Raw genomic sequence first — 23,286 nt, 5'->3', positions numbered from 1 at the left:
CTTCCTTGCTGAAATTCTTCCTTGGATGAAAAGACGCATTCTTTCCAGGTTATCCCTTTTCTCTTTGACTATTGCTTCTGTGTCTTGCTGAGGCCTCTTTCTATTTCCACCTTTAACTATTAGTGTTCCCAGGATTCTAGCTTCAGCACAACTTCTTTCATCTCTCTCAGTGGCCTCATTCATCCCCATGACCCCAGCTACACTTGCCAGAACTCCCAGATCCAAACCTTTGATCCAGCCTTTCACTGAGACATTCTCCAGCTGAATGTTCTGCTGGTCTCTCATATGCAGCAAAATCTGTTCCTCCTCCTCTCAGCTATCTTTTCTGTCCAACCTAGACCACAGGCATCAGTCACTAGGACTTGCCTCAGTGTCTCTGGGGTCCCTCCTTCCACTCTCCTCCTATAATACAAGATGATTCCAGCTCTCATCCCCTCCTTCCCTGACAATTGCCATAGTCTCCTAACTCCGCCTCTAGACTCTACCCAGTCCCATCCATTATTCCTCTGCTTGTAGAAGTATTTTTCTAAATAGATATGGTCATGGCTTGTACCTCAGTATGGGTTTTGTCAAAAGCAGACCCTGAAACGAGGATTCTGGTGTAGAGGACGTATTTGGGAGGAAACCATAGTATGTGAGTAGGGAAGGAAGATAGGAAAGGGAAGCCAGCCAGTAAAGGGTGTGTTGTCAAGCCAGTTACCACTGCAGGTAACTGGAACTGAATCTTGCTGGGCACCTCTAGGAGTCCGTAGAATATGTGCCTCGGAAGGTGTCCCGTCTGAGGGGCGAGAGAGCTGGGTTATTTATACTCCAACTCTCATCAGGCAGTGAGAAGTGTCTGTAGCAGTTCATTCCCCTCCTGCAGTGCTTGGAGTCAGGGGGTTCATGAAACCCTTAGGCAATAGAAGTCAAGCCAGCTATTACAATGGAAAGGCTCAAGGGGCTAGAGAGGGGCACAGATGGAAGGACAGGGGCAGTATCTGTCTTATTACCCTCCTGCTTAGTAATCCCCAGAGATCCTTACTGCCCACAGCTGGCCTTTCTGGCCTCCTCCCCTGCACTGCTTCCTTCCACTTACACAAGGGTTCTGAGGTCTTTCCTGAAGAAGACAAGCACCCTCACGCCTCCACGCCTGGGTGTGCATTGCTCTTTCCTCCACATCACCCGTCTCTTTTAGGTTAACTGACAATACTGGCTGCATGTACTGGGCACGTGCTACCTGCAGAGTCATTTATGTAGGTTAGTTGATTTCATGTAACCCCTAGAATAGTATATGAGTTGACTAGCTAAAAAGAATGATCACCTCCATTCTACAGGTAAGGAAATCACAGCTCAGAGAGGTTAACTAAATGCCTCTGGCACAAAGCTAGCAAGTGGCAGGGCCGTGTTGGGAGACCCAGGTCTCTGCTCCAAAGCCTGTGTGAGGCGCTAACCACGGGGCTGAGCTACCTCAGACTTCCTGCCTCAGCTCGGCGATTGCCCATCCTTGCTCCTTCCCACCTAAATAGATGTGTTGTCTGCTCTGTCTTCCCATAGCCTATGGTAGTTTTTTATGTGGATGCCTTTATTAAATGTGTGTTATCTTGTAGTGTATTTATTCATCTGACTTCCCTTTTAAACCATAAGTCCCTCCCATTTTAATCTTCAATGCTTGGCCAATTGTGTAACTCAGGTAAGGCCTCCATTAACTTTTGAAACAGCATTATGTTGAATTCTGCCGGGCACAGTGGCTCACACTTGTAATCCCAGCACTTTGGGAGGCTGAGGCAGGCGGATCACTTGAGGTCAGGAGTTTGAGACCAGCCTGGCCAACATGGTGAAACCTCATCTCTATTAAAAATACAAAAAATTGGCCAGGCGTGGTGATGCATGCCTGTAATCCCAGCTACTCAGAGGGCTGAGGCAGGAGAATCGCTTAAACCCAGGAGGTGGAGGTTGCTGTGAGCCGAGATCACGCCACTGCACTCCAGCCTGGGCGACAGAGTGACGTTCCTTCTCAAGAAACAAAACAAAACAAATAATGAAGTTGAGTGAATATTGACTTTGTTTCAATACCATGCACACAAATACTGAGGAATGAGACTTCTTAAATAAGACAGGACTCAGTTTTGACTCTTCTGGGCATATTCTGCTGGGCAGGAAAGAAATAAGAATATTAACTCTTTTTTTTTTTTTTTTTTGAGACGGAGTCTCGCTCTGTTGCCCAGGCTGGAGTGCAGTGGCCGGATCTCAGCTCACTGCAAGCTCCGCCTCCCGGGTTTACGCCATTCTCCTGCCTCAGCCTCCCGAGAGCTGGGACTACAGGCGCCCGCCACCACGCCTGGCTGATTTTTTGTATTTTTTTAGTAGAGACGGGGTTTCACCGTGTTAGCCAGGATGGTCTCGATCTCCTGACCTCGTGATCCGCCCGTCTCGGCCTCCCAAAGTGCTGGGATGACAGGCTTGAGCCACCACGCCCGGCCAAGAATATTAACTCTAATGGACACAGACAGACGGCCTGCCAGCCAGACAGCGCCGAGCTGAGGGCCAGACGGGGCCTTTGCCCAAATCAGGGAGGAGCCTATTGTTTCTTCCAGTTTGTGTATGGAAGGCAAAAACAGACAAACAAAAATTCTTTGAAAGCTCTTCAGGCTCTGCGACTTGGGACATGTTTGTAGGGCATGCGTGAGTCACAGTGGTCAGTGGCTCTGTGGCCACAGAAGGCGTTAAGAGGAAATGTTAGTGGCCTCCTCACCCTTTGTTCCTTAAAGGGTTTTTTCATTGACACCAACAGCCAGAGGGTTTGCTAGGTTTTAGTGCGGTTCTAGTGTGGACTGAGGCACTGTAAAATGGGAGGAAAGAAAGCTGCTTTTTGGGAAGAAACTTCTACCTATGTCAGCTATAGTATACCAGCTCACAGAGTGCTAAGAAAAAATAATTTTTTTAAAATAAAAAAAACTACATGTGCATGCTTATGAAAACCTGGTTTCACAATCAGAATAGTGAACCTGCTAATAAATTTATACCAGAAAAGCAAAGACCAAAAACCATGCATGCTTTGCTGCTAAAAATTAACTTCATAATTTACTTTTTGGCAATAGGGGATAATGAGAAAGAGCAGCAAAGACACCTTTAAAAGGCAGCAGGGAGTCAGACCTCCTCCTCCTTTCTTCACCCAGGTCTGAACTCGCGTGCACTGAGTCGAGACCACAAAATGCATGTGGGTGGGTCTGATACCCGGTGACCTGCAGGGACAGCAGCACCCCCAGCCGCTGCCCACCTGCTGACCACAGGACAAAGTGTCTGGTTGTAGAAGGAAAGTATGGCTCCTTTTCCCCTCAACCCAGCCAAATCTTCCAGTCATTTGCAAAATACTGACTGCACAGAGTAAAGAACACTTCGTTTACAGTGCAGTCGGTGCAAAAATGAATAGACTAATGAAGGTGTCGTAAATGTCTTTGACTCATATTTATGGCTTTTGTCTTCTTTGTTTCCTCTTGAATGTATTCCCAGGGCCTCCTTTGTCCGTCTTCTCTTCACTTTCATCAAAGGCAGCCTGTTCCTTCTGACCTTGAAATTTCCTGTGTAAACAACATCAGGCCTATTGGCACCTGAACCCACCTAAAGTTTAAGGGGTAAGGGGTAAGGGGACTTTTGGAAAGCCCTGCTGTCCTATGGCCAACATCAGATAACTGGGGCGGGGCACAGTAGCTCATGCCTGTAATCGCTGCACTTTGGGAGGCTGAGGTTGGAGGATAACTTGAGCCTAGGAGTTCAAGACCAGCCTGGAAAGTGTAGTGACACTCCATGTCTATAAAAATTAAAATAAAATTAGCTGGGTGTGACACACACCTGTGGTCCCAGCTACTCTGCAGGCTGAGGCCAGAGGACTGCTTGAGCGTAGGAGGTCTGGGCAGTGTTTGAGCCACTGCACTCCAGCCTGGGTGACAGAGCAAGATCCTGTCTCAGAAAAAAAGATAATCTGGAAGACGCTGTTATTTGTTTTTGTTTTTTTGTTTGTTTGTTTTGCTTTGTTTTTTTTTTTTTTTTGAGACGGTGTCTCACTCTGTCACCCAAGCTGGAGTGCAGTGGCCGGATCTCAGCACCTCCCGGGATTACGCCATTCTCTTGCCTCAGGCGCCTGAGTAGCTGGGACTACAGGCGCCCTCCACTTCGCCCAGATAGTTTTTTTGTATTTTTTAGTAGAGATGGGGTTTCACCGTGTTAGCCAGGATGGTCTCGATCTCCTGACCTCGTGATCCGCCCGTCTCGGCCTCCCAGAGTGCTGGGATTACAGGCTTGAGCCACTGCACCCGGCCTGTTTGTTTGTTTTTTAGACGGAGTTTCGCTCTTGTTGCCCAGGCTGGAGTGCAATGATGCAATTTCTGCTCACCACAGCCTCCGCCTCCCGGGTTCAAGCGATTCTCCTGCCTCAGCCTCCTGAGTGGCTGGGATTACAGGCATGTGCCGCCACACCCAGCTAATTTTATATTTTTGGGGTTTCTTCATGTTGGTCAGGCTGGTCTCGAACTGTCGACCTCAGGTAATCCACCTGCCTTGGCCTCCCAAAGTGCTGGGATTACAGGCATGAACTACTGCGTCCAGCCTTATTATTTGTTTTTTATGGATGATCCTTATTCCTTTACTTATTTCATTTAAGGTTACCTTTAAGATTATTGGAGCTTAAAAAAGAAATATACAGCTGATTGAGAAAAGATTATTGAAAATTTTACTATATATATGTGTTCATATGCTTAGATGTGTGAAAGCAGGTGACTTTTAAACTTCTTTATACTTTTATTTAACTGTGGTGGAATATACATAACATCAAATTTACCATTTTAACCACTTTTATGCGTATAGTCTAGCAGGATTAAGTCAATTCACCTTGTCGTGCAGCCATCACCCTGATCCATCTCTAGAACTTTCTCATTCCAAATGGGAACTCCATACCCCTCAAACAGTGACTCCCATTCTTCCTTCGTACTATTTTTTTTTTTTTTTTTGAGATGGAGTCTCTCTCTGTCACCCAGGCTGGAGTGCAGTGGCATGGTCTTGGCTCACTGCAGCCTCCGCCTCCTGGGTTCAAGCAATTCTCCTGCCTCAGCCTCCCAAGTAGGTGGGATTACAGGTGCCTGCCACCACGCCCAGCTAATTTTTGTAATTTTAGTAGAGATGGGGTTTCACCATGTTGGCCAGGTTGGTCTCGAACTCCTGACCTCAAGTGATCCACCTGCCTCAGCCTCCCAAAGTGTTGGGATTACAGGCGTGAGCCACTGCACCCGGCCCCTCATACTATTTTGAGTGTGATTCTTATAATAATATCTTATATTTTTAAAAAACAGGATACACCTTACCTTGGTCCTTAAAGAATATGTTTGCTTATTCTGCTGTGGTTCCAGGATTATTTTTTTCTATAAAGTTTTTCCCCCTTAAGAGCTTATCACAGTGTCTTTTAGGTGAGTCAGCCAAATAAGACATGATTAAAATGCCAGTTTTATGAGGTTTCCAGGTACTCCTTCATAAAGATTCTAAGAAAATCTATTAACAATGTATTTAAGAGTTGCTTTCAGGGATCTTAACTCAATTAGTGGAGGCTGCTGACCACAGGCCATGTCTAGAGTACAGACGATATTGTCACATTAGTCTGTTGTCTTCTCATTATTCAGTTCAGCAGCATTTTATTAGGTCTGCTGTTTGTTCTGCACTGTGCTAAGTACTGTGGGAAACAGAAAAGTTGAAGATATGGCTATTGCCTGAAACAGCAGCTCCTGGGAAAAAATGCAGTAGAAGGAGGAGCTGGCTATAGAAAATACGGTAATTTCTAATCTAAAATTAATATGCCACTTATGATCATACAGTATGAACATTAACCTGTTCAAATATGAGAACAAGAATGAATGCTGGAAATATATTAGAGTAATAACAATAATAATGTAACACCTAACAGTCAGTAAGCATCTGTCATGTGCCAAACACCACACTCAACACTTTACTCACATTATCTCATTTAATCCCCACAAGAACAAGAACCTTACAATGATGGCTCTTGTCCCCAGTTGAGTTGGAAAAGCTGACACACTCAGAGATTAAGGGCATGGTGCCAGCAAGTGATGACGTGGGCCTCCCAACTCAGACCTGCCTGACTCCCGGTCCAAGGCTGGCGTTTGTCACTGCTGGGACAGCCATTGGTACACCGTGATGTCTAGTCTTGAAATAAAAGAGAGTTGATTTTATTCCATTACATTTTATTTTTCACAGAAGCGAAAAGGAAAAGGAAGCAATTCATTTTAAAAGTATCCAAGGCAGGGCGCGGTGGCTCACACCTGTAATCCCAGCACTTTGGGAGGCTGAGACGGGCGGATCACGAGGTCAGGAGATGGAGACCATCCTGGCTGACATAGTGAAGCCCCGTCTCTACTAAAAATACCAAAAATTAGCCGGGCGAGGTGGCAGCGCCTGTAGTCCCAGCTATTCGGGAGGCTGAGGCAGGAGAATGGCGTAAACCCGGGAGGCGGAGCTTGCAATGAGCCGAGATTGCGCCGCTGCACTCCAGCCCGGGCAACAGAGCGAGACTCTGGCTCAAAAAAATAAAGGATCCAAAAGGAGGATGTTGTTTCTATCACACCATTGCTTGGGGTCTGCTACCAAGTCCCTTACTGGTAGCTTAGGCCTCACTGGTTGGGATTCTTTTTTAAAAAATTGTCTGGCTGGGCCGGGTGTGGTGGCTCGCGCTAGTAATCCTAGCAGTTTGGGAGGCCAAGGCAGGCAGATCACAAGGTCAGGAGTTCAAGACCAGCCTGGCCAATATGGTGAAACCCTGTCTCTACTAAAAATACAAAAAAGCCGAGTGTGGTGCTGGGCGCCTGTAATCCCAGCTGCTTGGCAGGCTGAGGCAGGAGGATTGCTTGAACCCGGGAGGCAGAGGTTGCAATGAGCTGAGGTCACGCCGCTACATTCCAGCCTGGGCGACAGAGTGAGACTCCATCTAAAAAAAAAAAAAAATATTGTCTTCCTAAGTTGTCCCTAGATTGCGTCATGTACGACATCCCTGGGGACACCACCATGCAAAGCCAAGCGGTTGGCCAGCAGCCGGTTCCTGGCAGTCTTCATGTTGGGCTGAGGACTCATTCAAGAGGACATTCACCCATGCGTGAACAGCCTGCCTGTTCGTTTGTTGAAATATGGCAGATTTTTTATTTCTTAAAAGTGAAAAGGGAGATGCTATTAATCAAGGGATTTAAATTATTATTATTATTTTTTTTTATTTATTTTTTTGAGACAGAGTCTTGCTCTGTTGCCCAAGCTGGAAGGCAGTGGCACGATCTTGGCTCACTGCAACCTCTGCCTCCCGGGTTTAAGCGATTCTCCTGCCTCAGCCTCCCGAGTAGCTGGGACTACAGGCACATGCCACCATGCCCAGCTAATTTTTGTATTTTTAGTAGAGATCGGGTTCTGCCATGTTGGCCAGGATGGTCTCGATCTCGTGACCTCGTGATCCGCCCGCCTCAGCCTCCCAAAGTGCTGGGATTACAGGCGTGAACCACTGAGCCCAGTCGGGATTTACATTATTTATTTTATTATGTATTCATTTATTTATTTTGAGACAGGGTCTTGCTCTGTCATCCAGGCTGGAGTGCAGTGGCACGATCTCGGCTCATGCAGCCTCGACCTCCCCAGTTCAAGCAGTCCTCCTGCCTCAGCCTCCCAAGTAGCTAGGACTATAGGCACGCCATTATGCCTGGCTAATTTTTGTATTTTTTTATAGAGATGGGGTTTCACCATGTTGCCCAGACTGGTCTCGAACTCCTGAGTTCAAGCGATCTGCCTGCCTTGGCCTTCCAAAGTGCTGGGATTACAGGCGTGAGCCACCTCGCCCGGCTTTAAGTTATTTATTTTAAAAAAACGTATTGCCCACTCTTTAGCAATGGGGAGGGAAAAGTGTTTCTTCCTGGATCCTCAGGAGTGGCTGTCCCTTCTGGAAAGGTGCACTTTTCAGTTGAGAAGTGAAGTTCAGGGAACCTGGTGACAGTATATTAATAGTTTCTCAACTCAGCTCAGTTTGCCAACCCTGATATGTAGGACTCATTCATTCTTTCAATCACTGTCATTCATTTATTTATTCCTCAGTAAATGCCTTCCTTGAGCATGGCACACCAAACTATATAGCAGGGCTCAAAGAGCCATCATGCACAGTGCCTGCCTTCATGGGGCTGGCGGTCTAGTGAGCGAGGTGGGCGTGTGAACAGGCAAATCACACACCAATGGCCACCACCAGGGCAGAGTGATGGACAAAGCACTGCCTGCCGACGGGCAAAAAGCACAGAAAACAAAATGACGACCCTGGGCCTGGTGCTATGGCTCACACTTGTAATTCCAGCGCTTTGGGAGGCTGAGTCTGGAGGGTTCTTTGAGGCCAGGAGTTTGAGACCAGCCTGGGCAGCAGAGTGAGACCCTATCTCTCTTTTTTTTTTTTTTTTTTTGAGACAGGGTCTCACTCTGTCACTCTGTCGCGTAGGCTGGCGTGCAGTGGCGTGATCTCGGGTCACTGCAGCCTCTGCCTGTCGAGTTCAAGCGATTCCCTTGCCTCAGCCTCCTGAGTAGCTGGGATTACAGGCACCATCACCATGCCTGACTAGTGTTTTTGTATTTTTAGTAGAGACGGGATTTCACCATGTTGGCCAGGCTGGCCTTGAACTCCTGGCCTCAAGTGATCCGCCTGCCTCAACCTCCGAAAGTGCTAGGATTATAGACGTGAGCCACTATGCCTGACCTCAAGATCCTATCTGTATCAAAAAAAAAAAAAAGAAAAGAAAGAAAAAATTAGCCAGGTGTGGTTACTCACACCTATATCCCAACTACCTGGGAGCTGAAGTGCAGGCTACGTGGGAGGATCGCTTAAGCCCAAGAGTTAGAGGCTGCAGTGAGCCTTGACTGAGTCACTGTACTCCAGCCTGGGCAATGGAGTGAGACCTTGCCTCTTCAAACAAACAAACAAACAAACAAAACTCTGGCTTCAGGAGTCTAGAAATGAGGAGGTGACATCTGAGCTGTGTCTTAACGCAAACAAACAAAACTCTGGCTTGAGGAGACTAGCCGAGATAGCGCCACTGCACTCCAGCCTGGGTGACAGAGCGAGACCCTGTCTCAAACAAACAAACAAACAAACAAGCAAATAAATAAATAAAAGAGTAAGGACACGAACCCAGTGGATATGCTGGGGCATCAGATACAGGCTGTTGGCCATTTAGTTAAAATAAGATGGATGACCATAATCTAAAAGATGTAAAAAAAGAAACTTACTTTGTTTTTTTGAATGAGTAAAACGTACGTGGTACAAAACTCAAAAGGTATAAAGGCTCACAGAGTAAAAACTAATTTTTCTGTATAAATGTGTCCCACAACCACTCGGACGCCTCCCTCCTGAGCACACCGAATCCAGGGAGTCCTTGTGTGAACAGGCAGGTGGCGTCCTTACACGCCCTTCATGCTTCTCTACACACCACACTTTTCTCATGAAGCAACAGGTCCCATACGCTCAGTTCCTAGTTGTATAAATACCCACCTCATCGATTTCAATGGCTGCGTAGTATTCTATTGCATGAATGTGCCATATTTTATGTAACCAGTTTCCTTCTGAAGAATATGGAGGCGGTTTTCCTTCTTTCAGAAACTCTGATTTATTTATTATTATTATTATTATTTTTCCTGACAAAAATGCTGTTGAGAATAGAAATTCGGGTTTAAATTGCAGTGGCTGTTCTGGTTTATATAGAACTAGATTCTAGCCTTTTCCTCATTTTCTTTTGCCTGGTAGATTTTTGCTTATCCTTTTCTTTGCAGCATGTTTCAAACATTTTATTTTGGGTGTGTCTCTCGGATACCCAATCAATGATTGTGACATTTGCAGCAACTGCTATAATTTCCACTTTAGATACAGAGACACCTGTCACTTAGCACCTTCAATGAAGAGCTTCTGAGCGAATTTCTCCAATGGGAAGGCACCTCGGGGGTGACACATGGATAACGTGGAATCATGCATTTGGGCAGCTTACCAGTTAAGAGCAACATTAGGTTTGGCCCACTTTGACTTGCAGGCCACTAAAGCCTCGAACAATATGACACCTGGCCTTTTACCAAAACCGGACAGCAGAGGTGTTGATAGGAATGGTGTTAAGCCAGGTTCATCTGCATTTGTCAAGCATAGACTTCTATTTTTAAAATATTTAGGGCAAACATAGTTCAAAATTAATTTGGTCAACTACATTTTTCTTTAGTTTCTTTCGTTTTGAAACTTTTGTATATTTTTATTAATTATGAAACTCATACAAATGTTATATAGGCAGAATTTTCAGGAAGTTTTATGCCCCTTTTTATAAACCTGTGACAGAGAAATAAGTGATATAATAGGGAAATACTGAGGTGTATTTGCACAGTCTTCATGTTTTACAAAATTATCATCTGACCATAGATGTGATCGTTGCTGTTCCAAGTGACAGAAAGCTCAACCCATAAAAGGAATTAACTGGCTTATATGTAACAGAAGAGTCTAAAAGCAGACATAGCTTCAGATGCAGCTTGATCCAGGGCTCAGATGCCATCATCAGAAGCCAATTCTTGGATCTGTTTCTTTGGGTTGGCTTCATTTTCAGGCAGCCCCTTTCCTCATATCCTCAGGATGGCAGAGGCAGCCCATGGCCTTTCCCTTGCAGAGATAGGTTACCAGGAAAGAATACTTCTAACCCTAGACGTGAAATGACAGTCTTGAACTTCATTCTGACTTGATCAGCCAAGTTCCTGTTGGAACCATCACTGCCTGGCTCAGGCCTGAGACAGTGCTGTCCCTCTGCTACCAAAGGCAGGGCTGGCCTTCCCTAAAGTATGTGTTCTGGGTGGGGAGAGGAATGGATCCGAACCGAAACGAGGGCTGTCCAGCATCAGCACATATCCCCCGCGGTCCCCATGCCTCTAACAGGAGGCAAACCATCAACCCCTCCCGCTGGCTCCCCTACTGAAGATACCCCCAGGAGCCTCACAGGTCTTAGGCTTCTCCTAGCTACTTCTTCATCTACTTTTTTGCTTCCTTAATTATTTTTTATTTTTATTTTTATTTTTTTTGAGACGGAGTCTCGCTCTGTCGCCCAGCCTGGAGTGGAGTGCAGTGGCGCAGTCTCGGCTCACTGCAACCTCCACCTCCCAGGTTCAAGTGATTCTCCTGTCTCAGCCTCCTGAGCAGCCGGGATGACAGGCACACACCACCACACCTGGCTAATTGCTGTATTTTTAGTAGAGACGGGGTTTCACCATGTTGGTCAGGCTGGTCTCGAACTCCTGATCTCAAGTGATCCACCTGCCTCAGCTTCCCAAAGTGCTGGGATTAAGGCATGAGCCACCATGCCCGGTTGCTTCCTTAACTCTTGATCTCCTCTCTGTATCTTGCTTTGTCTAGCTGTTCTCTTCTCTCCATATTCATCCAAATATAGGACATGACCCTTCTCTAATTTGCTTAGAAGTACCCGGATGCATGGCATTGTATGTGGTACACCTTGAACGAAGGGTGAAGAAACGAGGGGGAGTGACTTAGTAGCATGTGACAGCACACAATTTAAATTTTAGTATTAGCTCGTTTACTAAAAACAGCTTATATAATAGTCACTCACATACCTCAACACTCACCATCCCCTCCCCACTTTTTTTCTGGAGACAGAGTTTCACTGTTGCCCCGGCTGGAGTGCAGGTGGCGTGATCACGGCTCACTGTAGCATCGACCTCCTGGACTCAAGGCGTCCTCCTGCCTCAGCCTCCTGAGTAGCTGGACCACAGGTGCATGCCACCACGCCCAGCTAATTTGTTTTGTTTTTTGTAGAGACAGGATCTGGCTGTGTTGCTCAGGCTGGCCTAAACTCCTGGGTTCAAGCGATCCTCCCACCTCACCCTCCCAAAGTGTTGGGATTACAGGTGTGAGCCACCGTGCCCAGCCAACATTCACCCCTTTCAAGTGTGCAATTCAGTGGATTCTAGTATCGTCACAGTGCTGTGCAACTATCACTCCTGTCTACTTACAAAGCATTTCCATCTTAAAAAGAATCCCCATGTCCAATAGCAGTTCCTCTTCCCCCACCCTCATCCTCCGGCAACCACTAATCCTCCTGTGTGTCTGTGGATTTGCCTCTTCAGGGCATTTCATATAAACACAATCATACAATATGTGGCCTTTCGTGTCTGGTTTCTTTCATTTAGTGTAAGGCTTTTAAGGTTCATCCATGTTGTAATATATAGCCTTAGTTCATTCCTTTTTGTTAAGCTCACAAAAGCACTTTTTATTTGAGGCAAGGAGACTGGCTGCAGGGATTACAGTCCAGCAGTCAAAACGCAACTCCAGGTGGCACTGCTTGGACCGTAGATTTTGCTTCATTTTGACTGGAAAAGGGTGTTCAGGATGTACTTCTCCTAGCTGGACGAGAAAAAGGGCAGAGAAAACTGGAAGAGACGTCTCATCTACACAGACTGCTCTTTGGATTCAGCATCAACCTGACCACACCCTTGCTGGTCAGTCGGCAGGTCGCTGACCCACTGTTAAGGGACACAGGCCATACTACACTTGCTAGAAAAACTGAGGCAGGAAAAAGAGGTGCAAGGCACTTGGGGAAGAGCAGGTACCTACAGCTTTAAAGCTCAGTGTTGAAGGGGTAATCCTTACAGGAGGCACAGCTCACCAAGACGCAGACCCTCCTGTCCCGGCTGCAGCTGACTACAGTGGTCACATCAGGCTGCTCAGTGGAAAGTCAAAGACCTCCAAGTTTTCAGCAGTGCGTTCCAGTGTCGCCACGAAATGATAGGAATTACCAAGTTCCTTTGCATGGGAAACCAGATCAGAACCTGGGCTGCGTTTTTATTTGTTTATTTTTATTTTTTACTGTGCTTGGCTGTGATTGCTTTGGTGCAGGGATCCCCCAGGCCTGTCACGAGAGCTGAGGGGACTACAGGCAGTCACCACCTTGCCTTTGGATTGGCAGCCCTGGATTAACTTCTGCTGAGGTGGGTGCAGGCGGCACTCACTCTGGTTAACCACTGTTTTTAAGCCAGATTTCTTTTTTTCTGTCTGTCTTATACATATATTTTTAGAGACAGGGTCTCACTCTATCACTCAGTCTGGAGTGTAGTGGCACGATCATAGCTCACTGCAGCCTCGAGTTCCTGGGCTCCAGTGATCCTCCCTCCTTGGCCTCCCAAAGTGCTGGGATTACAGGCCGAGACACCACACCTGGTGTTAAGCCAGGTTTCTTTACCAGCTCCTGGAGATGGCTGCAGTTGGAGATACCAAAAGCTTTCATAGCCCTTCATCTAGCAGCTCCTCCATGTGGCCACCCACGTGTCCATGAAGTTGGTGTCACTAGGTACCATGTTGTCTGTCCCATCCAACAGGAAAAATAGCCTGTTGGCCAGTGAATAAGGGAGAGCTCCAGGTGGTCCCCTGAGGGTCTTCTGGCAGGCTCCTTCACCAGGCTGTTCTCATGGTATGAGCACCGCAGCTTGCTGACAGTGGCAACTTTCTCAAGCTTCACAGACTCCGTCATGTGGCCTGGAGGGGACTTCTAGGTGTCCAGCCCCAGGACAGGCATTGTGGCACCATGATTGAGCACGACATGGTGAAACCATCCTCACAGGGTTAAGAAGAATTCTGGACAGAATTATAGTTGTAATTAAGCATCCGTCAGCCTGCACTTTGTCCCACTTCCTTGTAACCGACAGTGAAGTAGCACTAGATACCATTTGCACCCCCGTTGTTCCTATAGATAGGATCTCTGACCTGAGAATCATAAGGCTTTTGTTTAAAATAGGTGGGATCTCTGACCTGAGAATCATAAGGCTTTTGTTTAAGAATTGCTTAAGATGTTTTTCAGATCCTGAATTCCAGCAAAACAGCTGACACCAACCAGTTTGAAGACCCCCGCAGAGGAATGCGATCTGCATGAAAGCACAGCTTCATCTCCCTCTCCCATGACTCCACCCTGCACACTTTGACCAGTCGACCATCTCCACACTCCAGTCTCCACTCCCCAACCCTTAAAAACCCCAGACTCCTCAAGGAGATGCTTGTGAGGTTTCCTCCCATGTCCTCCTTCAGTGACCCTCCGATGAAACCTCTTTCTCTGCTACAACCCTGTGCCTCGGCGTATTCACTTGCTGGTCCCATCCAGCAACAGACCCATCGTGGCTACCGTGGCTGGCCAAGCCTGCTGTGCTTCACAGACCCCACTCAGGATCACACCACTTCATTCCATGGTTTGGAGATGCCATGTTTGCTTATCCCTTCATCAGCTGATGAGCATTTGTGCTGTTTTCACTTTTTGGCTAATACGAAAATGTTGCTGTGAGCATCCGTGATATTCGCCCATTTAAAAAGGTGTTTTTCACCATAGCTGCTGTGGGAAATTTCTCCCTGGCTCTGTCCTTTCTTTGTAGCCCAGCCTTCACTCAGGTTTTGACTCTCCCTCTCTGGCTCGAGGTCAGCTCCTTGCCTCACCCCTCAGAGCAGTTCCACTCTCCCACCTCCTGCGGCATTTCCAAAGCCTCTGCTTAGCAAGGGACGACCCATCCTGCGCCTCTCCCCTCAGGGCTGCGAGCACCTGCACAAACTTGGTGGTTATCATATGCTTCAGCTCAATCAAATGCTCTCAGTTTTACATCACTAAGCTTTGTAAGCCAAAGGGAAGGCAAGGATTTGATCTTCACATCACATGAATCATGACACCCACCTTAGAAGGCAGAAGCAACTATAGTTGGAATGCAATATTTTTTTCAACATGTGGAACGATATCAAGGCTCTTTCCTCTGTGTATGTCCTGCCCTGTTAACGGCTGGGGCTGAGGGTTTTCCCAGAAAGCCAGATTGTCCTCACAAGTTCAGCAGGACCCTGGGGCTTCCACAGGTAGTAGGACTGTTACCAGAAAGAAGTCTCGATCCAGACGCCAAGAGAGGGTTCTTGGATCTCGCCCAAGAAAGAATTCCGGGGGAGTCCGTAGAGTGAAGCGAAAGCAAGTTTGTTAAGAAAACAAAGGAATAAAGAATGGCTACTCCATAGGCAGAGCAACTCGCAGGGCTGGTTGCCCATTTTTATGATTATTTCTTGATTATACGCTAAACAAGGGGTGGATTATTCATGAGGGAAAGGGGTGAGCAGTTCCTGGAACTGAGGGTTCATCCCTCTTTTACATGATATAGGGTAACTTCTTGACATGGCCGTGGCATTTGTAAACGGTCATGGCGCTGGTGGGAGTGTCTGTGAGCATGCTGATGCATTATAATCAGCATCTAACGAGCAGTGAGGACGACCAGAGGTCACTCCCATCACCATTGTGGGTTTGGTGGGTTTTGTCCGGCTTCTTTACTGCAACCTGTTTTATCAGTAAGGTCTTTATGACCTGTGTCTCGTGGTGACCCCCTACCTCATCCTGTAACTTAAGATGCCTGACAGGCTGGGGATGCAGCCCAGAGAACCTCAGCCTTATTTTACCAGCCCCTGGTCGCTCTGATTCAAATGCCTCTGACAGGACCATGCAGACTTGAGAAACAGGCCCCCAGCCAACCAGACTCTGGCTCTAGGACACACGTAATACTGTGAAAAGAACGTTATGGGGACACAGTTACAAATACCGGGGTGCAAACCTTCAGATTAGAAGACACTTGTCAGACTCAGAGGCTCATCCAGCTCCATGGAGATCATTACCACCACGAGCTCTTCAGACAGTGATGGAGCTTTTCTAAGGGATATTTTTATTTTCTGGATTGCAGTTTTGTTTAGGAAGACATGAAAGTGAGGATCAACTACTTCGAGGATTGTACAACTTTGTAAATTGCACAAATATGATGGCATATTTATATCTGCATTTGTGCAAACAAACTTGTCAAGAAGCCTATTTCTGGAAAGGGCCAGTGGTTCTGGGGAAAAAAAAAAGATAAATACGAGACCCTTCAGTAGAAAGGAAGTTACTTTGGGAAGATTTGGTTTTTTAAAGAAGCAGTGTTCACCCATGTTTTTAAAAAGGAACATGGATTTCAACAATCATATAATGAGCAAAGCATCTGTTTCATTTATGAAATTACACCTACTAAAGAACAGAGTCATTGAGGGTTAAGGTAGGATGACAGTGACAGGGAAAGAAAATGGAAGGAAGGCATGGTGGCTCACACCTGTAAGCCCAGCACTTTGGGAGGGCAAGGCGGGTGGATCACCTGAGGTCAGGAGTTCAAGACCAGCCTGGCCAACATGTTGAAACCACATCTCTACTAAAAATACAGTATTTAGCCTGGCATGGTGGCAGGTGCCTGTAACCCCAGCTACTCGGAAGGCTGAGGCAGGAGAATCCCTTGAACCCAGGAGGCAGAAGTTGCAGTGAGCCAAGATCGCGCCACTGCACTCCAGCCTGGGCAACAAGAGCACACCTCTGCCTCAAAAAGAAAAAAAGAAAAGAAAATGGAGAGGAAAACAAAGACTGAGGCGCACCCAGGTCTTTGGAAAGTGAGGCTGTGACCCCTGTGCAAGCGAGAGCCCTGTGTGTCTCCCACAGTGCCCGCCACGTACTAGCTGCTCAATAAATGGCTGTGAAATAAATGCTGATCACAAAGGACAGATGGGAAAGATTAAGAGAGAGAAAAGGAAGTGTGGAGGAGTACAAGGAGAAATAATAGCAGGCTGGGCATGGTGGCTCATGCCTGTAATCCCAGCACTTTGGGAGGCTGAGGTGAAAAGATCATTGAGGCCAGGAGTTTGAGACCGCCTGAGTAACAAAGCAAGACGTTGTCTGTACCAAAAATTAGCCAGGGTAGTGACACGCCTGTAGCCTGTAGTCTGTACTTGGGAGGATGAGGTAGGAGGATCACTTGAGCCCAGGAGTTCGAGGCTGCAGTGAGCTATGATCGCACCGCTGCACTCCAGCTTTGGGCTACAGAGCAAAACCACATCTTGAAAATAAAATAAAAATAAAAAGAGAAATAATAACAACCAGTCCCACTAATGTAGGCTTTTCCACTTACAAAACCCTTGCCACGACTTGATCCTTACAGTCAATCTACAGAGTAAGAAAGAGCATTTGTACAGAGAAAGCATAACGTTTATGGTGGAGCAGTGAAGCCAGTCACCAGAGGCCACACTCCTGGGAGGTGGCAGGACCAGTTCTAGACGAGGACTTCCATCTGCCAGCCCCATCCTGACTGCAGACACCTCGCTGCTTCTGTCTTCTGAAGGCACAGCCTCAAAATTGGGCCAGTGTTGAGGGGCCTGGGGTCAGGGCTGGAGACGGGGCCGTGGGAGGCGTCAGCACAGGGAGGATGTTCGGAACCATGAGACTGCTGAGGCCACTACGGAGTGGCGGGGAGCACAGATGGAGAAGAGAGGCCGGAGGACCGAGCCTGGGGTGCCCATCCTTCGGAGGCCGTAGAGAAGGGACAGATCTGGACCCGTGAAGGTGACTCGGTGGAAGGAACCAGAGGGAGGGAGTGGGGAGCCCTGGGAGCCACGTGGAGAGTGCATCAGGGAGGGAAGGGGGCCACCCTGTCAGAATATAACAGTGCCTGATACCTAGTGAGAGCCCCAGAAATAAGAGCTCGTTCCTATTTTCATTCATGTCTTGTTGGGAGGAGGAGCGAGCCGCGAGTGTGGCAAGAGCTGAATTGTCATGCACCACAGCACAGAGTAAAGAGCTGATGTCCCAGATGGAGAAATCAGGAAACAGCAGAGCCAGCACATTGAGAAAAGCCGAGGTGAATACCTCAAAAACCTCAAAGTGGTCACCTCAGAGCGGAGGAGGACAGGTGTGGAGGGAAGGGGCAGCCAGGACAGGGGATTTTTAAAAATAAGCCTTGTGATATTATTTGCACATGTAGTTCTTTGATAAAGAATTTTTTAATTTTTAAATTTTTGTAGAGATGGGCTTTCACCCAGTCTGTCACCCAGGCTGGAGTGTAGTGGCATGATCATAGCTCATTGCAGCCTCGACCTCCTGGGCTCAAGTGATTCTCCCGCCTCGGCCTCCCAAAGTGCTGGGATTACAGGCATGAGCCATGCACCCAGCCTGATTTAAAAAAAAAAAAAAAAAAAGCTTCAAAGGACACAAAAAGAGAGCTTTTGCACATGCAGCTGTCTAAGGTGATTGATGAATGGCAGAGCCCACCAGGCTGCAGGGCCGGGGTGGATGTTCTCTCGCAGGGCCGGGGTGGACGTTCTCCTGCAGGGCTTGCGTGCTCATTCTCCAGGACCCCTCGTTCACACTTACTGTCATGGACATCTTCCCTGCACTGCTAGGACAACTCGTTCTTTATTCACTAAGCTCTTTCCTGGCTCAGTGAGAGAAAACTCAGAGGCCTCAGCAGCAGAGGACTAACAGGCTCCAGTGGAGAAGGGACCGGGAAGGAAGTAATTGGAAATCTCTTCTTCCTCCGGGTTCTATCTCCTCTGCTCACTCCCCGCTGTGGAGGGTGGGTAGAAAGGGGGTGACACACTCCCACCCTGTCCTTGTCACACTGTGATCTCCCCCAATGCATCAGAGCCTGCACCTTCCAGGCTCCGGAAAGACAATGTGCCTTTTCTGCTGTGGAAAATCACAATTCTCAGGAGACCAACAGAAATGCATGTAGAAAATGATGGAAATTACTGGGTATCAGAGGACACGACGACCTGAACGAGCAGGAAGATGGTAGGGGCAGGGGGTGGGGTGGAAGCTGGCTAGGACTCCGTAGTGACAAATGCATAACTATTTGCTTATTTTCAGTGCCTTTTGCTTCAAATGAGGTGTTTCCGCTGTCCCGCGGTGAAGTGTGAGGCATAAATCCCGCTTCATTATGGGGGACTTCTAGGGGGGTGGCACAGAGCCCAGGAGTCCCCCTGGCATGATGAGGGAAAGTTGGGAAAGAGAAGCGAAAGAAAATGGAAGGGGGCCAAACACAGGAGATGTGAGGAGGAAAGCCAAGGAAGACGAGGGAGAGGGAATGATAAAAAGGAGGGAGAGGCCGGGCGTGGGGCTCACACCTGTAACCCCGGCACTTCGGGAGGCTGATGCAGGAGGATCGCTTGAGCCCAGGAGTTTGAGACCAGCATGGGCAACATGGTAAAACCCCGTCTTTACCAAAAAAAAAAAAAAAAAAAATACAAAAAGTAGCTGGGCAGGGTGGCATGTACCTGTAGTTCAAACTACTTGGGAGGCCGAGGTGGGAGGGTCGCTTACGCCCAGGAGGTCAAGGCTGTAGTGAGCCATGATCATGCCACTGCACCTCTAGGCTGAGCAACAGAGTGAAACCCTGCCTCAAAAAAACAGTAACAACAAAAAAAGGGAATGAGAGGTAGGGTCTAATAGGTAGGAGGTAGGAGGCTGGCCCAGGAAACGAGTCGGGGTGTTATTTTGTGCACTGATGCAATGAGTTAACACATTAGTTTCCTAAGGCTGCCAGGATGAGTTGCCACAAACTTGGTGGCTCAAAACAGAAAATCCAAAATCCAGGTGGCAGCAGGGCCATGCTCTCTCACCTAGGTCCTAGGGGAGGATCCCCCTCGCCCTTGCCTCTCCAGCTACTGCTGGCCCCATGCATCCTTTGTCCTACAGCTGCGTCACTCCCGTCCCTGCCTCTCTGCCTTCACAGGACCTTTTCTCCTGCGTTTCTCCACGGTGTCTATGTGTCTCCAGTCTCCCTCTTCTTTCTCTTATAAGGACACTAGTCACTGGATTTAGGGCCCACCCTGAGTCCAGGATGATCTTATCTCAAGATCCTTAACTTAATTTCATCTACAAAACCCTATTTCCAAATAAGATCACATTCACGTGTACAGGGGGCCATGGACTGACTGTGTCCCCCCAGAGCACCTCTGTTGACATCGTAATTCCAGTGTGGCAGTATTTGGAGGCGGGGCCTGTGGGAGGTGATCACGCTGTGAGAGTGGAGCCTTCATGAATGGGATTAGCGCCTTTATGAGAAGAGGCTGGAGACCCACCATATGAGGATGTGGGGGGAAGGTAGTGCTCTCGAGCCCAGAAGCAGGTCTTCTCCAGAACTTACCATGCTAGCACCTTGATCTTGGATTTGCAGCCTCCAGATGGTGAGAGACGAATGTTTGCTGTTGAAGCCACCCAGTCTTGGCATTTCTTAGCCCTAAGTGATAACTGATTTGGGTGCCCCTATTCAACCCTTGTTTTGACTTACATGACATTCTCTACAGGGAAAATTTCATAGGACTATTGGACAAAATGCTTGCTTTTCTGGTGTTTTGTTTTGAAAAAAAAAAAAAAAAAAAAGATGAATGGGTCAATGAGAACATCTGAAAAGTCTGGAGTATCCCTGAGGAAACACAGGGCGATTGAGAACCCGAAAGTGAATGGAAACCTACGATAGAAGTGAGATACGCGTTTCCGTCGTCCCCTCATCGGACTGTGTGTGATGGCACAATGCTAATAGCCGGCAAACAGCGAGGAAATGAACATGATCCTGACAGCCTCAGGAGTGCCCACGCTGAATGATTTGTAAGTTGAATATCTGACTAAAATAAATAATTGTCTCATTTCTTTGTTGATTTAACCAACTCTGAAGCCTGAAAGACACGTGACAGGCCCTGTGAGGGGAACCAATAGGAATGTGGCTGAATGGCGTCCTTGGAGAGTTCATGGTCTGATAGGAGAGAAGGATTTTATAGGAAATCACGGCCACAAGAAAGGAGCGCACACGAGATGCCTGTAGGGGTCTGGGGAAGAAGGTAGTGCATCCAGTTGGAGATATCAGAGAGGGCTTCCTGGAGGAGGTAGCACGGGAGCTGGGCATGGTAGGAGGAAGGATCTGAATGAATATGTGGTGCCAGGAGGAAAGCCATTCTAGGCAAAGGCAAAACAGAGGTGGGAGGGGGAGCTCGTCAGGGAGTAGTAAATAGTTCAGTTTGGCTGCACCTTAGAGTCCGTGGACGAGAGGAGTGGAGATGAAGCACAGTGGGGTTATGCTGGGGCTGGCTCCAGGAGGGCCTTGAAGGCCATGCAGAGTTGATGCTGCAGACCCAGCATTCCGAGGTTGGGAGAGAAGGTCCAGCTCACAGAGAAGCTGCAGGGGCTGCAGACAGTGGGAGAGAGCTCCTCCAAAACGCCTGATGTGCCCTGGGGCATCCCTCCTACCCTAGAACTGATGCCCTAGACAATGAGGACCGCTAAGGCTCTGAGCAGGGAGTAGCACTGCGAAGCTGCGCTCCAGGAAAGATTCATCTGCAGCTCCTGTTAAGACTTAACAGGAGGCCGGGCGCAGTGGCTCACGCCTGGAATCCCAGCACTTTGGGAAGCCAAGGCGGGCAGGTCACCTGAGATCAGGAGTTCGAGACCAGCCTGACCAATGTGCCCATACCCTGTCTCTACTGAGAATACAAAAATTAGCTGGGTACGGTGGTGTGCACCTGTAATCTCAGCTACTCGGGAGGCTGAGGCAGGAGAATCGCTTGAACCTGGGAGGCGGAGCCTGCAGTGAGCTGGGATCACACCACTGCACTCCATCTCAAAAACAAACAAACAAAAAAGCCACATAATGGGGATGTGACAAATTTCATGGGTCTCCACTGCCATCTCCCCAGTGACGTGGAACTGAGGGCCGACCAAAGGGGATGGCTGTGGGAAGAGGAAAGAAGGAAGTCGTGGGCTCAACGCTTGCTTGTGAAGCAGGGACCGAGCTGTCTGGTGCCGGTGGGGCTGGGCGCAGGGAAAAGCTTTTCTGGCTGGATGTTCACTCCTTGTTTGGGTGAAGATAATGTGTGTGCAACTGTCTCAGCTTCCCATCTCACAGGAGTTCCTAGTGCACTGCTGATCCCGAGGCTGTGCAGATCCGTGCTTGAGACACTCATCTGTTTTCTGACACTCCTCCCTCATCTGTTCTCTGTTTTACTTACACTGGCAGAGGAGAGGATGACTATCCACGGCCCCTCATTTCCTTCATGTGGAGGATGGAAAGATGAAAACGTTTCCGCATCCGTTGTTGACATGTGAGCTGCAGTAAGGCCTAGAGAATCCTCTGCCCACCGAGAGCTGGGGCAGTGTGTGGCGGAGACAGAAGAGATGGAAGAGATGGGGGAACACCCCATGGACTCGTGCATCAGCTCAACTTCTACCAAGCATTCCAGTCCCCTGCTCAGGCCCCAAGTCTCAGAATCATCCTTGCCTCCCTTATTTCTCCCTCTCCCTCCTCATCCAATCTGCCAAATCCTGTCTTCACAATACGACCAGTCAACATACTGAGGACATTATGCTAAGGGAATAAGGCAGTCCCCACAGGACTGACACTGTATAATTCCACTTCTCTGAGTACCTAGGAGATTCAGATTCCTAGAGACAGAGAGTAGAATGTGGATGCCAGGGGCCCTGGGGAGGAGAAAATGGGGGGTTACTGCTTAATGGGTACAAAGTTTCAGTTCTGCAAGATGAAATGAGCCCTGGAGATGGATGGGGGTGATGGGTGAGCAACAATGTGAATGCGTGTAATACCACTCAGTGTACACTCAAAAATGCTGAAGATGCTAAATTTTATGTTAACGCATTTTTTATAATAAATCACACACTAAAGACCACCGACATCAAGTTATGATCTCTCATTGGACAAAGAGTGACACAGGGGAAGCATGAATGAAGTCCCCCACTACCACAAACTATGCGGTTGAGTTTCCTGCATTTGGAGAAATCGCAGGGGTCAGCATACCTGGAGTGCAGTAGGTGAGCCTCACTCTGGGAAAACCATCTTCATGATCATGGCATCTCCCCTGCCAGGTAAGTATATTGTATGTACTTTATCACAATTTTAAAAAGACACCCGCATATACAGTTATCTATATCATCCATTTCTATCTCATCAATATCTATCATCAGTATCTATCTATATCATCTGTATCTACATCTATATCTATATCATCTATCTCTAGCGCTCCTCCTCCATGGCTACTGGCGGGGTCTAGGCTGCCTTTATCTGTCATCCAGATGATTGCAGTGACATCCCTCCTGGTCTTTGCCTCTGTAACTATGTTCCCAACATGTAGTCATAGTGATCTGAATAAAACATAAATCAGATGTGTCACTGTTCTGCTCAGAAGCCTCCATCTGGCCTCTTTCTTGGAGTAAAAGCCAAAGCACTTACCATGACTCCTTGGGGCCGTCCAGGCCGGCTGTCGATATCCCTCTGGCATCACCTTACTGCTCTCCTCTGACTCTGCAGCCACAGCGGCCTGTTGACTTTGCTGTTCCTCATGTAGACCACGCTGAGCGCACTCCTGCCTCGGGGCCTTTGTTCCCGGCATCCCCTCGG

General features: G+C 47.9%; 1 protein-coding gene and 1 non-coding gene across 3 annotated transcripts in view; one reads left to right on the top strand and one right to left on the bottom strand.

Annotated features, from left to right (window-relative positions):
• Window positions 1–14,401, top strand: part of EFCAB2 (EF-hand calcium binding domain 2) — a 161,620-nt gene extending 147,219 nt beyond the window's left edge. Inside the window, exon 7 of one of the 2 annotated variants that reach the window (XM_033200710.1) lies at window positions 13,884–14,401. In XM_033200710.1, coding sequence (XP_033056601.1) covers window positions 13,884–13,909 — 26 coding nt within the window. In that variant the 3' untranslated portion in view covers window positions 13,910–14,401. Of the gene's footprint in view, window positions 1–13,872 lie in introns of both variants that reach the window. The other variant, XM_033200708.1, reaches the window with a different exon arrangement.
• An 8,197-nt stretch (window positions 14,402–22,598) lies between these two features.
• Window positions 22,599–22,762, bottom strand: LOC117076892. The gene has a single exon (XR_004434523.1). It is a non-coding gene; the product is annotated as a U1 spliceosomal RNA (small nuclear RNA).
• Window positions 22,763–23,286: the final 524 nt, after the last annotated feature.

This window comes from Trachypithecus francoisi, unplaced genomic scaffold (assembly GCF_009764315.1).
Source record: "Trachypithecus francoisi isolate TF-2019V2 unplaced genomic scaffold, Tfra_2.0 Lachesis_group5, whole genome shotgun sequence".
Taxonomy (NCBI): Eukaryota; Metazoa; Chordata; class Mammalia; order Primates; family Cercopithecidae; genus Trachypithecus; species Trachypithecus francoisi.
This window is presented reverse-complemented; position numbering and strand designations above follow the sequence as displayed.